At 44.3% G+C, this 16,292-nt stretch overlaps 1 protein-coding gene across 15 annotated transcripts in view; it reads right to left on the bottom strand.

Annotated features, from left to right (window-relative positions):
- Positions 1 to 8,751: 8,751 nt before the first annotated feature.
- BIN1 (bridging integrator 1) overlaps positions 8,752 to 16,292 on the bottom strand; it is a 97,938-nt gene continuing 90,397 nt past the window's right edge. For all 15 annotated transcript variants that reach the window (XM_061461260.1, XM_061461508.1, XM_061461166.1 and 12 more), the window contains 4 exons: positions 14,592 to 14,684; positions 13,712 to 13,819; positions 12,845 to 12,946; positions 8,752 to 9,462 (listed from right to left, as the gene is read on the bottom strand). In XM_061461260.1, coding sequence (XP_061317244.1) covers positions 9,355 to 9,462; positions 12,845 to 12,946; positions 13,712 to 13,819; positions 14,592 to 14,684 — 411 coding nt within the window. In that variant the 3' untranslated portion in view covers positions 8,752 to 9,354. The remainder of the gene's footprint in view (positions 9,463 to 12,844; positions 12,947 to 13,711; positions 13,820 to 14,591; positions 14,685 to 16,292) is intronic.

Genomic DNA, 16,292 nt, shown 5'->3' with positions numbered 1-16,292 from the left:
CCTAATGCTGAGCACAGGGAATTCAGCTTTGATGCTGAGCTTAATTAAATAGAAATATGAAGTAAGAAAGAAAGGCTAATTAGATAGAAATGCAGAGTTACAGGATGTGAATGCTGATTAACCTAATAATAGACAATAATGCTGTTGAGGGGAGTTAAATGGTTTGTTTAATGGATGGAATGATCTATAGTACATAATATATAAAGTACTTAACATATACTTTATAATATATAAAGTACTTAACAGTAAACATTTAATTACCAGCTTCAGCCACATTTTTCTTCACTGTGCAGAGGAAAAGTGTTTCATAAAAGAGTTACTGGATAGAAGTAATTTATGCTCCTGCAAAAACATCTGTATTGTGTGGGAAAGAGCAACAACACTTCAAAAACACAGCAGAAGGCCTGAGACACACTGAGCAATGCTGGGAGCTGTCAGATAGATAGGAAAGGGAAAAGCAAAATAAAATACCTGTCCTCCTGATGTAGTACATCACTACCTCTGTGGGGAAGGATGTACAACCTTCCCTGACATGCCTGCCCATGGGAAAGAGGGCCTGGGAGGCAGATGAGCATGATTCTTCACAAGACAACTCGAGGAATAACTTGGTCACCTTTGTCACCACCTCAGTGTGTGTCACAGAGGAGCAAAGCCAACCTCTGCTGTGGGTAATGGGGAAAGCTGAAAGAAAGAAATGAATGCATCTGCAGCTAACATGATCCTTTATGTGATCAGCAAGGGCAAAGCCATGGCCCAGCCACTAAAAAAACCCTGCCTGCTCCAAGCACAGATGTCCTTAGCATGAATTTTCCTCAGATTTCCTTAGAGGGACCAGAAGCCTAGCATGTGAAGGTGTTCATCACACATTCAGGATGTTTTGTACTGAGATAAGGTACTCACAGATTTTATGAGTGCCTCCACGTGGCTGGATTGCTCCTGTGGTTAGGCATGCATCACCTTCGCAGCAAATATGGCACATTCTGCAAAATCAATAGTCAGGTCTCTCCTGGAAGCCTCTAATAGAGATGTACAGTGACAATCCTGGGCCTTAGAGCAGGGAAGTCACTCCAGGAGGCTCTCACAGGTCTCTGAATTGGAGAAATTACAGTCTGCAGCACAGGGGTTTCCAAACACACTGGACTTTTGCCATAACAGCAAACATTGTGGCAGCCATATTGTGCCTTTAATGGGAACATGTCCCCTTTAGGGCACAGGACAGGAGGCTTGCACTGCTCCTCTTATTGGTGCAGCAGCGGCTCCGGTCCCATCACATTCACTTCACACCTTGAACTATGTTGGGCTGACCAAACAACGTGAATGTGTGCAATTTAATTGTAATACCTTGCACTCCTGGTAGAGCTCTTCTTTCTCCTGCCATTTGCAAATGCAAAGCAGTTGAGATGGAGGCAATGACCTGCGCTCAGTGGATCTCAGCCCCCTGGGAGGGTCACCTATGAAGCAGATCATTTCATCCCACTTAGATTTCAAAAAACAGCCCTGTTTGTAGATCCTCATTACTGCATGGCTCTGCCACCCCACACCCCCCGTGCCAGCTGTAGCATAGGTGGTACCTGCATTTCTATATATTAATTCATGAGAAAATGCTGAGACAAGCAGAATGCATGTGAAGAAGACACAGCCTCAGTAAAAGGGAGTGCTCCCAAATACAGGCAAAACATGGGATAATGCCACTGCTAGGAAAAGAAAAGCTAATATTAGGGTGGGCCCCTGCCAGAGAGCTGGGTACCTGGCTCTGATAACAAGGAAGTTCCCTCACAGATCTATCCCCCTCAACATTAGAAATAAAAGATCTCACCAAATACCTGCAACAAAACACCCTGCAAATTCTGCCCATCGCTCCCAGCAGAGGGCTGCGCCTTGCCCGATGAGAAGTGATGCCTACTCCATTAGTTACACCACAGGGCCAAAGAGAGCAGGCTGGCCATTAACTGTCCATGATGAGCTAATTAATCATGCACACTTGCCGCACTCCTGTTCCCACACTGTTATTAATGGCTCTGTGAATTGGGGCATGCAGCAGACGGGCAGAAGAGGCTCCTCCACCTGCTGAAGCAGAAATCCAGCTCTGCAAAGGGCACCGGCTACCCAGCCAGCAAATAGGAGGAAGTGCTGAGAGCTGCCCAAAACTCCCACCCGCTCCTCCTCAGGGTTGCAGAGTGACTCGCAGCTCCACACTAGGGCTCAAACTCTCTGCCACAGGGTCTTCCCAGGCAGTGTGGGCTTCCACTGATGGTCAGTCCTCGGACAAAGTTCTCCCTTCATGTCGGGATGCCATGGAGCAACTGACACCAGCCAGTGCCAGGCTCCTGCAGCATGTAACACCCTTACCCGTTCCCATGCACTCCAGTCTCACCTAGTGCAGCATGTGCTTCCTCCATCTCCAGAGGCTTTCTTCTCCAGCTGCACTCCCAGAGCAAAGCCAACTCTCCCTGCAGTGTGATGAGGGCTCTCAAGGTCAGGCCCAAGGGCCCCTGAGCCTGCTCCAAACACACTGCCAGCACTCATGTGGCAACAGCCTGCACATGGCCAGTGTACCCAAGTGCTTCTTGTTTGGAGCAAGAGAACATCACTAGGAATGAATTTTGCAGCTGAGCACAGGGAGCTGACAGTGACTTACGCACACTGCTCTCCCTCAGTTGCCTCCTCCCATTTTCTTCATATTTCTGGGTGACGGGAATGAAACTGCACAAGGGTGGGCAAACAGAAGGCATGCACAGAACCTCCATGGCTCAGGGTTTGCTCCTGCCCTGCAAGCTCCCAGACCAGCAGAGCTAGTCTGGCTCAGCCTCGCAGGAACTATTATTGTGAAGCTAAGGCAGAGCCCAAGTCAGCTACTGCAGTTTTAGGGGCACACCCTGCCTCTTACCCATGAGAGTGGATTCAGGTCCATCCCAGTGCCACAGAGGTGAGGGGCTAAAAGATACCAAACCCTCTGAGTCACCTGGAACAAAGAAGGCATGAAAGCACAGTCTGGCCAGCACCTCATGCTGGCTCCGAGGCTTGCACGCCCGCATGCTAAAGTGGAGGACTCTGGCAATCTATTCATCAAAGCACTAATTGGCACCGATTTGCATCTGATCACATTCCAACCTTCAGCCAGCGCTTGACTATTTACACACCATGTCCCATGTGCAGCTGCACTGAAACTGTGTAGAATGTGGCACCCAAGGGAGTGGACCCAAAATATCCAGCTATGAACTGTGAATCCTTCTAATCCTGTCCCTCACGGGTCCCACCATCACTCTGGTTGAGGGGCAGAAAAGGGCATTTTCTTCACCTTTTAATAGGTGAAGAAAACGTCTCATAAAGACCAGACTTCAAAGCCAGCCTGGAAACTAAGAGCTCACCCAGGCATGCCAACAGGTCAAAGGGAGCTGGGAGATGTTTGGCCAGATGGGGTAGGATGTCCATGCAGTGTCATACTCCCACCAACAAATTTGCCTTAGAGAATGAAGATCCCAGCACTTTGGGGTTAATAGCTATTAAAAAGCAAAGGTCTCACATCCTTCCATACATTGCATTTGTTTGGTGTTAAGTCCTCACAACAGACTAGAACAGGGACAGCTGCTAGTTTATTCTGCTGTTGCATTTGTTTAGGGAAGGACTAGCATCACCCTCTCCACCCCATGTGCTTGTAAGAATTCCCAGTCTTAATGGTGCCTGGACAAACCAAGCCCTTTGAAGCTACTCACCTCTTTGAGGAGAAACAAGTCCTGAATTGTTCCAGCTTAATACAAAGGCAGGAAAAAAATGGGAGGGAGAGAGAAAACAACTGACGCAGGACTTAAGATGACACAAATTATATTTCTGAACATCACCAAGAAACAAAATGGGACAAATTCATCTACTACTTGTTACTGGAACTGGGCATCACAGCTCTGAATACAGTGGGAACTGTTCAGCTTCATTTAAACAAAACAAAATTAAAATAATAAAAAAACACTTAAAACCCAAATGTTTTCAGGTCATTGTGGTTAAACTCAAGAGACTGATGCAACACAAGGAAATGAGATTGCCAATACATTGCCAAAGTCCCTGCCATTTGATTCAGTTAAAGAGGAGCAATAAGCCCAGGACTGCATGTGGCAAGTTTTAAGTAGGGACCATTTATATGAAATGCAAGACTAGGGTCAGGATTAGCAGAGTGAAAACAGGTGAAGGAATTATAGACACAAGATACACCAAGGTATAAGTTCATACAGACCAGTCTTTGCAGCTGTACCTTCTCCATTCAGTTTCATAAACAAAATTTCTGAAATAACTAATTCCCATGTGCCAGCTACAGACCCCAAGCTCCACAAGCACTGGTGGTACAATCCAGCTCTGGGCACCACACAGGACACCTTTCAGTCAGAAGTTTGCTACTCAGAAATGTCTAAAACAGAGCATGCTAGCAGAGAGGTGTCTGCACCAGTGCTAGGTGTGATGGTACTTGTGTGACAAGGAATAGCTTCCCTTTGGCAGCCTAGAGAAGAAAAGCTGTTGCTTGTTTTCCCTATATTAGAATTATCAAGCTGCACTGTGCAGGATTTACCAATGGACATATTTGTGCATCTTCTAGCTTTGTACTTTAGGCTGCTTGGAAGTGCCCTATGCCTTCTTCATCCCAAAAGAGCGTAGGAAAGGCTGGGAAGGAGGAGGAGCTGGAGAGTCGGTCCAGATGCTAAAAAGTCACTGAGGTGACTGAAATCAGAGTCTACTATGTTAGAAACACACAGTCTTTGGCTGTGGAAGATAAGTAGCTCGTCTTTGGAAGGGCTAAGAGAGGCACCTCTGTATCCTCCAGCAAAGGACATTCACTGTTTTGGGATATGGACTGTACAGCATCCAAACATCTACAATAGTAGCAGAGAGCATTCAGTCTGGCACAGAGCAGGACAGAGGAAAGTAAGCTTGGTATCATTCGCAGGAGAGACAGTTGTTATTGTATCGACCATGCACACCTTGACTGCTCACATTTCGTTCTCAGCATTAAAGGTTCCGGAGCGCCCTGGAACCAACAACTGAGGCAGTCAGGCCATCAACCCAAAATGAAAACGATAATGTATCATCCCTCCATCCATCCTTCCTCAGCATCTCCATAGCCTTGGCCCTTTTCCCTTCAAAAGGCTGTTGCAGAACTTAACTGATCTGTCATCCCAATTCCAGGTAGAATATGGAGCCTTCACACCAGGTCATTAAAGAGACCCCTTTGACTTGGGGGTGTTTGCTTTGGCTATGGTCTTTGGATAGTGGGACAGGACAGGTTTCTGCAACTCTGAACAAAGCTTCAAGGACTAGCTCTGAGCATCTGGAATGAAGCCGGCACAATCACTTTTACTGCATCACCACAGCCAAAAAACACAAAGATGGTAAAAGCAGACAGCTGAGGAATGCCCATGGAAAGTAGCAGAGTATGTAGGAGTCTCACCTGGAACACAACACATTCATCTTTACCCTGGGACCTTTCTCTAATGCTAATAAAGATATATTACTGACATTGCTAAGATAGAGAAAGAGGGAAAAAAGCAATGCCTTTTTTCTTTCTTATCAGTTGGGTAAACGATAATTGCCACTGCACAATGAGATTAGGCTCAAATTGGAGTAGCATCATAAACCTATAGTCATAAACCTGTGACCAAACAGAGAATGATAAAGCAAGAATATCTTTCTAAACCAGGCTACAAAACCAGTCTACAGGCTACAAAACCAGTCAATGGCACAGGGTAAGAGATGCTTTGATTGTTCACCCAGTAAAACAATAAAATGGAAGATTATTAGATGGGGAAGCAGCAGCTTTGCTGGGCCACATACCAGTAAACCCTGAAATGTGTCCAGTGTACCTGGCAGTAGAGACAAACTGGGCAACAGGCTTCTTTGGGTTCTCTTCAATGGGTAATGTATTTACCAAAAAATACCATTTAGGGTTAACTGAAACCAGCCATCAGATTAAATAAACGAAGGCAAAAGCACTATTAACATGAAAACATTTTCTTTCATAATTTTCAGAAGAGAGGGTTTCACATTTTTCTTCAAAGCAACTTGCTATAGCCTAAGTCATAATGTTTTTTAAAAGTGAAAAAGCAACCCTACAAATGAATGCTTCGGTTTGGTTGAAAAGATTTTTTTAATGGTTTGGTTTTTCCCTTTTTTATCCCACTGAGGGAAAAAAAAATTGTCCTAGGTCACCCTTACAACTTTTTTTCCCCAGATTTTTCAGTTCAGCCTGCAAACTGAAAAATCACTATGGGCACAGCCTACTTGGGAGTTTACTGTCCCTCTTTGTATTTGAATCAGTCCTAAACCAAAGAAAATGGGAAGTTCATTTCACCAGGTAATACCAACTATAATCAAGCTGTTTAAGCACACAAAAATACACAAAAATACTGACAATAGGAGGAGCTGTGGCTGTTTGCAATGGGCTGAAGATGACCCAGGAGACAGACAAGAGTTCTCCTGGTTCCAAAAAACATTGCCATCTACAAGGTTCCTGCTATACCACCCTGCTTTCATATAAGGCAATTTATAAACTGTGGGTCCCATCCTGCATTTTCAGAGTCTGACTGAGACACGCTGATACCACTTATTTGCAAGCAATGCAAGATCCAGGGAACCCATCCTACCTGCTCTGCAAAGGGTTCTGGGGGTTGGGATTTTTGGGCTGGGGGGAAGCAAGTGGAGAGACACGCAGCATCCTTCCCACTAGCAATATTTGAGCATCACTCATGTGACCTGAAAACAACATCCCTTTTTTTGCAGAGTGTTACGATGTCTGCAGGGACAATACAGTACTGGATAGTTGCATTGCAAGCTCAATAAAATGAAAAGGTCTTACAAGGATCCTTGTTGGGACAGTCATCTGGTTCAAACACAGAAGACAACAAAATCAGGGAAAAAAGCCCACAATAAATTAGGTATCAGCACAGCTTTCTAAATGGTCTACAACAACTACTTGCAAGACAAAAAAAAAAAAAAAAAAAATCACAGTTCTAGTACTTAGAATCTTGTCTTTGTTTTTTAAAAAACAATAATCCACAGGTTTTGCATAAAAATAAACATTTTAAACTACAGCACTATGTTAATTGGATCAACCCGCTTTTTTAATATATATAGTTCTATGTATATTTAAATGTATATTTTTTTCTATGAATATTTTTTAAAGGATTAATGGGAGTCAAATGCATAAAAATAGATATTCTGGGAAAATAAAAAGAGTAATAATAAAGACAACCCCAGTGAAAACCAAAAACAAAAACAAACAAGGCAGTATTCTAAAGCAACAACTCATCCTACTACTATAACTTGTGGAGTCCAGTCCTTCTGTACTGTGAGCAGCTACTCCTAAATACTATTGGGTTTTGTAACAATGATGTAAAAACATAAATTCCTGCATGTTTGGTTTTTTTTTTAATTAAAAAAAAAAAGGTGGGGGGAATTGGGTATATAGGACAGATCTTGATGCCTGTTACATTGCTGTCAATAACATACAAAGATCATCTCCCCAGGCTGAAAGCAGGAGGAACTCCAGCAATTCTTGCATTTATAAGAATATATTTTCTAATCAAAATCTAATCTTTCCCTCTGAACTAAAATTATAAAAAAAAAGAAAATAAAATTAAATAAAACCACACACCAAAACAAAGCCCTCCACTTGTGCTCTACAATGTTTCTCTATTGCCTTACAAATAGTCAAAACAGGTTGGAAAAGTGGGATTTTCAGTAGTGTGTGTGTCAGCATTCCGTGCATCTTTGACAAAATCCAGTTCCTAACAGTTAGGAAGATTATTTCAGAGAGTGATTCTGTCCCTTTACAGCAGGAAGTAACCTCACTGTTAAAAATCCATTCAAGGCAAAAAGATCAGGGGTGAGTGGGGCACATAAGAAATGGTAATAGCCTGACCTGTTTGCCATCTGCATCAGTATTCAAGTAAAGTTTAAAGTACCTTTGTGGGACTTTAGTCTTGGAGGGTCAGACCAGCTTATTTTAACAAGTGTAATACGCACTCTGAAACAGCCTTGTCATCTGTTTGCTTAAACTAAAAGAACTCAAAAACAAATAGAAGCAAAGGAAAAGTATAGGAAAGGTCTCAGCATCAGTATTAGACTGCAGTGTCTTCTTGACACTGCCACTTTGATATTCTTGCCTCCCTTTTTAATGCATTAAAATATTATGAAGTCATGCAGCCATTTTAAATGAGTACTTCAAGAGTCCAGTTTTCATAGAGGTTAATTTGATCACCAGCACAGCACTGGGGAAAGCTGATCTAACAATATTTCGCTTACAGAATTCTTCAAAGGAAAATAAGAAATACAATTCCACAAATAACAATGCCAATTTAAAACACAGAAAGCAAATTGTTTTTTTCCTCAGTGTTTTTTCTCATTCTTTCAGAAAAAAAAAAAAAAAGTCTTCCCTTATCTCTTTCTTTAAAAGCAATGTTACTAACCAGACAGATTTTAGAGCTTTCATCTACACGAATCTAAGCTTTTCTGAAACTGCCTGCAGGGTCTGGGGGGCAGAGAATCCCTTCTCCTACATTTCAGAGCCATCTAAATGGCATCTGCTTGTTTTGTCTTGCATCTTCTCTTGACTTTGTCCATTCCTCTTAGCATTTCACAAACCAGTACTCCTGTGAGAATTCAGGTGTCTGCATTCGAAAGACCTTTGGACGGAGCACAGCTTCACACATTTCATCTTCTCCATGCCCTTTCCATGTAGTTTCTTCTGTCTTCACATATACAAAATCATAGTTTGTGTAATATTGTTTTTAAAGGAAGAAAATAAAATACACGCACACACACATACATTGTATTGGTGAACACTATACACTGAATATTTTTTTTTAACAGCATAACAGAAAGTTTGGCCTACTGTGGGTTGAATACACAGGAAAGGCTGAATTTTTATGGTTGCCATGCAAGCCACCTTCAAGACAAAACAGATGGACCAATCCAAGAGCAAAAGCGGCTTCTACTCTCAAGCCATCAGACAAATACTGCCTTTCCAGGAATTAGACTGACATCTCACCAATTCAGTCAATACAGTATTCAGAGAACCACTGAGTTGCTTCTGCATCAGTCCTCTGAATCCAAATGCTGTTAAAACCAAAGGGGGAAGAGGGTATTTGACTTGCCTTATTATTATTAATATGTATATATTTTGGTAACACTTTGAATTTCAATTTACTTCTGAAACCTTGCCCTTTGAGAAGAACACACCCTTTAAGTTGACTTTTCCCCAGGCTTCTGTTCCTTTAGAATTCTCTCTTCTTTTCATTTCACTGTTCTTTTTTCAATTATCTACCAGAAAACTTGCTTTCTTCCAGCAGAAATGCGTCTGGTGGGCTTGGGCTTTCACTGCACCCGTTCTGTGAAATTTTCTGGGAATACCCCTCGGCACTGGTCAAGTTCCTTGCGCTGGATCCAGTCAGACTCCTTCACACCCATCAGCCATCCTTCGTCCTGGAGGGGAAGACAGATCAGATGCTGAGGGACAGATGTGAGCAGGGACTTTTCTTACAGAGTGCAGGCCAAGGAGGTGTCAAGGCATTATGAAAGCCATGCTAATATTTGGCTTGGAGACAATTCAGGAAGAGAATGGGGGAAAAGTAAAAAATGCTTTCATTCCTTTTAAACAGGGAAAAAGCTACTTCCCAACAAAGTTTGTACCAAAGCTGCTATCTGACTGAGACTGCCTAGAAACAGTGAAATTGTAAACAATTAGCAATGTCATTATTTACACCCATGGAAGAAGGAGAGATTCTGTCAAAGAAAGACACTACAGCTACAGGATGCAAATCACCTATCTTACCTTTCACAATCTACACATGGGGAATGTGCCATTCTCCATACTCATAAAAGAGATGGGCACCTCCACAGGGCAACCCACCCCATTCACCTTGAGCACAGGTCTTCGGAACGGCTGAATCACTCCCTGGAGATGCTCATTCCCTGTTCTAGTCAGGGCTCCTGGATGGTTAGCATTTCTGAGAGGTGGTACAGGCAAAATGAGTCTTGTTTGCTATGCTGAAATTCTGGACTGTGAGAATGAGGAGCGAAACCCATCTTCCCAAAACCCAGCAATCTGTTGGGGTTGATGCAAGGTAAAGTTGGCAAAACTCCTAAATTTCCAAAACAAAAACATCTATAAATACGGCTGAAGAATTTTCAGTGAGGCACGTGGAGTCCTGCTTGGTAGAACCTGCTCAGGTGAGAACCAGCCTTCCCACCCTCTGCCTTCAGGGTGTCTAGCATTGAGATTTCTATTCCGTTGAAAGCACATGAGGAAGACAAGATACTCAAGGTGAGAAGGCTGCACTGCTTGCAGCTCATGTGTGCAACCACCCTATTCTCTGCATGCCTTGGAGCTGCCACCCCTGAAGTTTCCCTTCAGCACGCAAATATACCAACTTGTGAGTCATTTGCAGTGGGGTAGCCTACAGGTTAAGACTGCAGCATGAGGCAAGAGAGCTGCATGGGGGACCACTGCCTGCAAACTCAGCCAGCTGCTGTGCATCCACTCCTCTGGGCAAAGCATGCACCAGGCTTATTTAAAGGTATGTTATCACATTCAACTACATAACCTGGCAGGTCAGAAAAGCTCAGACAATCAGATGGTCTAAGCGGTGGGGAAATGGGGTATGTACGCATGTGGCTAACACAGTTTTTCTGACGCTTCTGCTCTCCTGTAACTGTTAAGAGTTACCTGGGCATTTACTCATGGCGAAGCAACACCTCTCTTAAAACATGTTTTTAAAAACATACCTGCAAGTGCAGGAGCAATGCAGCCCTCACTAGGGGTGATCCATGGGGCACATATTGCCTTCCACTGCCATTTTACAGATTTTGCCCTCTTGCTCTGTTTTCTGCACATTTCATGTGTCAGCAGCTCAGACCAGCCATGGTATCTAAGTTCCCTGCTCCTTGTACGCTGTATTGGATGTCTGCAGGCTCAGTTAGCCCTTGTGACTACCTTAGATTTGAGCTTTCCGGAGATGCCACAGGAATGGCTTGAGATGGGAGTGCATCTGCAGCAGCCAGCTGCAGGGGCTGCAGAATGACTGACATGCCATAAATCAGGAAGACAAACAACTAAGCAGAACACACTGGGCCCAAGTGTCTGGAAGGCAGCTTCCAACTCACAGCACAGCGAGTACAAAAGCTCATCCATTTGCACAAAGCATCTGTGCCATACAGCATGCATCATTCCTATTGCATCCTGCTAGAAGGGTCTCTTCAGCTGCAGGGATTATACACAAAGACCCAGACTGATCCTTTCAATTTTGAAACATGTCACATGAAGTGCCAACTTAGAAGCAGTGCTGCCCTCAACTCCTTCTTCAGTCAAGAGAGATGAATCCAGGCCTGGCTGATGTACCTACAAACTGACACCTAAGCTGCAAGACTGGGACATGGCTCACAATCTATTACCCTAAGCTTCCTCCACTCACGTGCACGGTTCATGCACATGTTAACAGCTATCATTTTCTGGCTGGGTATGGTTAAGGTTAGGGAAATGAGCTGTAGGACAGGATACACTGTAGGAGGGTTAGAGGGCTTCCGTGCAGCTACAGCATCATGTTAGCAACACTCAGAGCTCACCCTCTGTAGCTTGGCGAGTCTTGAGTTCATGGCTGTTGCACCCACATCCAGCTAGAGTGCAAACATAGGGCGTTGAAAACCTCTGCTCCACAAATGCCATCTCCTACCACAGAAACTAGGGGAGTTGCCACTCATTTCCAAACCAGAAAGCTTTCTGAGAAAGGAATGCTCACAAATGCTTGTGCCGAGCAGACCTACTCAGTGAACAGTTTTGTCTCCAGAAGAAATCACTGCCTCTCCCCCATAAAACCCTTCCTCCCAGAGCACCTAGCTCTGTGGGAACTGCTGGCACATTATAGCTCCCATTTCACAAGCAACAGCAAGATCTGCCTTCATAATTCAAAGCCAGTAGGTGAACCACAAAGAGGATCTCCTGTGACCAGTACCATCACTTTCCCTCTACACCTTGTAGAATCTAGATGTTGTCAGGGCTTGGCCAAACCCAAAGAGCTGGTGACTACTGAATCAATTTGGAGAATTCACTTCCTTTTCTGAACAAAAAGCTAGAGACATGAGCATGAATTAGCCGAAGTGATAAAACTGCTGCAGACTTTATCAGCTGGAAGCCCTCAAACACAGCAAGTGAGAAGGATTTACTCAAGGCATCTAGAAATAGCTTAAAGAAAAACATCACCATTTAAATTCAGGCCAGAGATGGACCATGAGACTGTACTCTGGCGCTAAGCAACCTGCTCCAGCGCTTGATTCTGCTGCCATCTCCTGACCAAACACTCTGCTTCTGAAACAGCCACTGTTATGCTGAAGTTATGAGGCACCATCCATAGCAAGCTGCTTTCTCAGAGCCCCAGCATTTCTCAAAAAGGGAGAAAATATCATCATAAACTGTGGGTCACTCCTGCCAATACCACAGTCTGCACTGCAGTAGTCACAGGGAATGTATCAAGTTTAGGAGCAGTGAGGAGGCAAAACGTGAGCTCTGTTTGGCTCCCTGATCAAGAAAGCCGTTCTATCGGCTCTAATGTCTGACAGAGACAGGAAGCCATGGCTATTTTACATGCTTTATGCAGGATAATGTCTCCACTTTCCAGTAACAAGCAGAGTCCTCCCTTCCGTAGCAGGAAGCCAATCTCAAGCTCAAGGACAACCTGCCCTCACACAAGCTCCCAGCCACAAACTGATGGCTCTGCATCCAGCCAGATGACTGTTAGTGGAGGAAGAAGCAGCTTTGGAAATCCCCCTGGCTCCTCCTGACCCAGGCTCACAGCCTGTCTTTCCCACTCACCTGTTCCTCAGGGTTCTCAAAAGGAATCACAAGCACCACATCCCCAGCCTTCAGCTGCAGCTCATCGCTGTCGGTGGCTGTGTAATCATGCATGGCCTGGACCTATGAGGAGAGGAGAGAAAAGCTTGGGTGAGGGCCAGCCTTCTCTCACAGAGCTTTGTAATAGGTGACAGGCTTTTTACTTCATTGGATAATTCAGGTTGGAAGGCACCTTTGGAGGCTAACAACATGCTGCTCAAGGCAGGTCAAGCCTGGATCACAAATGCCACAGCTATGGGAATAACCACTTCCTTAACCTGATGGCTACATGCTCATTCATACAGCCTGGCATGCAGCTCACCTTCGCCACAAGGGCACCCTGGTGTGTCTCACTCAACATGCTATGCATCAGCACTTCCCCGTCCTTCCTTAGGAGGGTTGAATTCCCACGGTAATGGCCTAAAAACCTCACAGGGAAGAAAACCTGCATTCACTTGAATGGTGCCTTCTTTTGTTTCTACCAGCTGTGATGCAAGAGTATTATTATAGCCTCCCATGTGTCAGAGCAAGCAGAGAGAGGAAACATAGAGAACATAATCAGTCTGCATCTTCACCACCAGAGACAGAAATAACTGTGGCAGAGAGAAGGAGGGATTTTGCTATACAGCACAGCCAGATGTTTAGACACCAATGCTCTTACTACAGTCCTTTGAAGCATCTGGAACTGCACAAAGCTGGGCTGCTGGAGAGGAATGTGTATCTCTCCTTCAACTTCCTTCCTCCCTTTTAATGTGGCACGGTCCATGGCCATGCTGAGTGAAAGTGGTTGATTCATTACAGGAAAAAAAAAAAAACTAGGAACTCTGTGCCGCACCACCATGCACTCACCTTGAATAGAAAACCTGGGGGCATGTCAGCTCTTTCAGATGAAGCTCCTTCCACAGTGCCATTGACGGTAGCAGGGAAAGTTTCCACAACAACAGCAGGCAGAGAGCTCTGGCAGGCAGCAACAGCCAAGGAAGAATCAAAAAAACCATTAAGAAAAGAGAATCCATCCACACCTGCAGCACCAAGTCCACCCTGGCAGATCCACACCCCAAATCCACCCATGGCTTAGGGAGTTTTCCCAGCACATCAGTCAGTGACAAAACACTCCAAAGGATGGCAGAGGCAGCAGTGAGAAAATAGGAGAGGTGAGCATGTTTTCCTTTGCCTAAGGCAGCAGAAGGGCAGAGCGGATTTGAGAGTTTTTTTCCGGGACTATAATGCCCAGCTATTCCCATTTGCTGCAGTCACGACACAGTTCTTGTGAAGTCCTCAATGTGACAGCCAATAGGAACTCAAGTGGCCATGAGATGGGACCTACTCCAGACCCCTAAAAATGTGGAAGTGTCAGGAAAAAAAAAAAAAAGGAGCCCTGGATATTCAGGTGACATCGGCAGAGCCCAGAGAACAGAGTAGGTAAACTTAAAGGCAAGCAAAGAGGATTCCAACAGACAATGCATGCGTAGGACAGCTTGGGCTGTGGGCTGGCTTCACAACATGGGTGAAGGGGCAGTTTCTTTTGTGCATCTTCCAGCATAGCATTTCACAGATAAAATGCAAAGGCTAAGTCTGGGTTCTGAATAACAGCATTGTAACTGCTGGGGTGGGAGGGATGTTTTTTTTCAAGCAGTCACATGTCTTTTCCCAGCTCAGCCTCATGCATCTGCTGTATGACAAAGGGATGTGATAGAGAAAAGGAATTGCTGTCCCTTGAGGTGCTTACCGATCCTGAATCAGCTTCAGTTTTAGATGGTTCAGCTCCAGCTGCTGCTTCTGATCCAGCTGCTTCAGCTCCGGCATGGGCTGCTTCTGCAGGCTGCAATACAAAAGTCATCCAGGTGGAAAGTTACGCTCATTACAACTACGAGCGAGTACAGAAAAGTGTAGCTCAGGCTGTCCAAGTGCTCTATGCTGTTGACTGCTGCCATCTGCTGACAAATAGGTGAGAAACCTCAGCGTCTTGCTAGGCATCTGTCTCCCTCTTGCTCTGCCACCCAGTGAAATCACAGTAAAGCCTGCATTCCCCCACTTCAGCCATGCAGCAGGCAGTACTCCAGAAGAAATCGAAAAATCCTGTGCTTATTTTTTTTCTCACCATCTAAATTGCAGATCTACCTTACACAGTATCTATTATTATATATACACTGCCCATTTATATGTGAATACAAGTCCACTTGCATGCCAAGGAACGAGGCTTTCTCAATAGCCCACTTCAAGGATCAACAATCAAGGAACATTTAAACCTTTGCATACTTTTAGAAACAAAAGAACATAGAAATTTCCACATATGGAAATTAGTCTGGACCCAGCATGGACATTAGCACTGAATCAAACTGAACTGAAAACTGTGTTTTCACCCAATTTTATTTTGGATAGACCCAAAGAGTCACGAATTTGGATTCTGTTGTGAATATTCTATTACTAAGAATTTGCTGTGAATATTCCACATGGCATGCGCATGCATTTGTGTTGGTGGAGAGAGGTGCATTTTTCTAATGCAAAAAAGCTGCCACCACCAGGAAGAAATATTCAGCATCACCTACAAATCACAGACTGACACAGACCATTCTAGGAAGCCCAGGGACAGGAGATTCTGTGTACAAAAATCCAGCCAAACACCTCTGATACACTTCCAGTGGTTCAAGTCTTTATTCTCCTTCACTGAAGTCAAGCAAACTCTGTTTTAACACAAAACTAAAGATATTCATTTGCCCCTTTCAGAAACTGCAGCAACACAGAAAATAACTTGGATCTGGTAGCATCAGTGCTGCAGATCAGCCCCTTGGGAGACTGGCCAAGCAGCACCTGGGAAGACTCCTGACAAGAATCTCAGGGATCTAATATGCAGCCCATCATGGCCAGTCTATATCCATTTGTTCTCTATACCTGACAGCACACATGCCTCTTTGCAAAATCTAACCAGACACCCACTTCATATTTGCACAATAGATCACTATAGAGAGATTTACCATTTTTAATACGTGTGAATAAACCAGCTTTAGCATGCCTTCATGCTTCATACACTTGGTAAACACATGTTGATCTGGTTTCAGCTGGGATAAGAGTTAATTTTTGTCCTAGTATCTGGTATAGAGGTGTGTTTTGGATTTAGGATGAGAGTAATGCTGAAGACACACTGGTGTTGCTAAGCAGTGTTTGTATAGGGTCAAGGCCTTTTGTGCCTCTCACACCACCCCACCAGCAAGCACAAGAAACTGAGAGGCAACACAGCCGGGACAGCTGACCCCAACTGACCCAAGGGATATTCCATACCATTATATTCCATGTAACATACAAACTTTGGGGAAAGCTGGCTAGCAGTCCTACTCGGGAAAATGCTGGACATCAGTCAGTTGGTAGTAAGCAATAGTTTTTCATTTGCATCACTTGTTTCTCTTGGGTTTTATTCCACTTTATGTTATTT

The sequence above is a fragment of the Pezoporus flaviventris genome, unplaced genomic scaffold, assembly GCF_033815535.1.
Source record: "Pezoporus flaviventris isolate CSIRO_AGI_PZ_B2104156 unplaced genomic scaffold, CSIRO_AGI_Pfla_v1 ptg000001l, whole genome shotgun sequence".
In the NCBI taxonomy this organism is placed as follows: Eukaryota; Metazoa; Chordata; class Aves; order Psittaciformes; family Psittacidae; genus Pezoporus; species Pezoporus flaviventris.
Note: the sequence above shows the minus strand (reverse complement) of the source record. Positions and strands in the feature narration are given on the sequence as shown.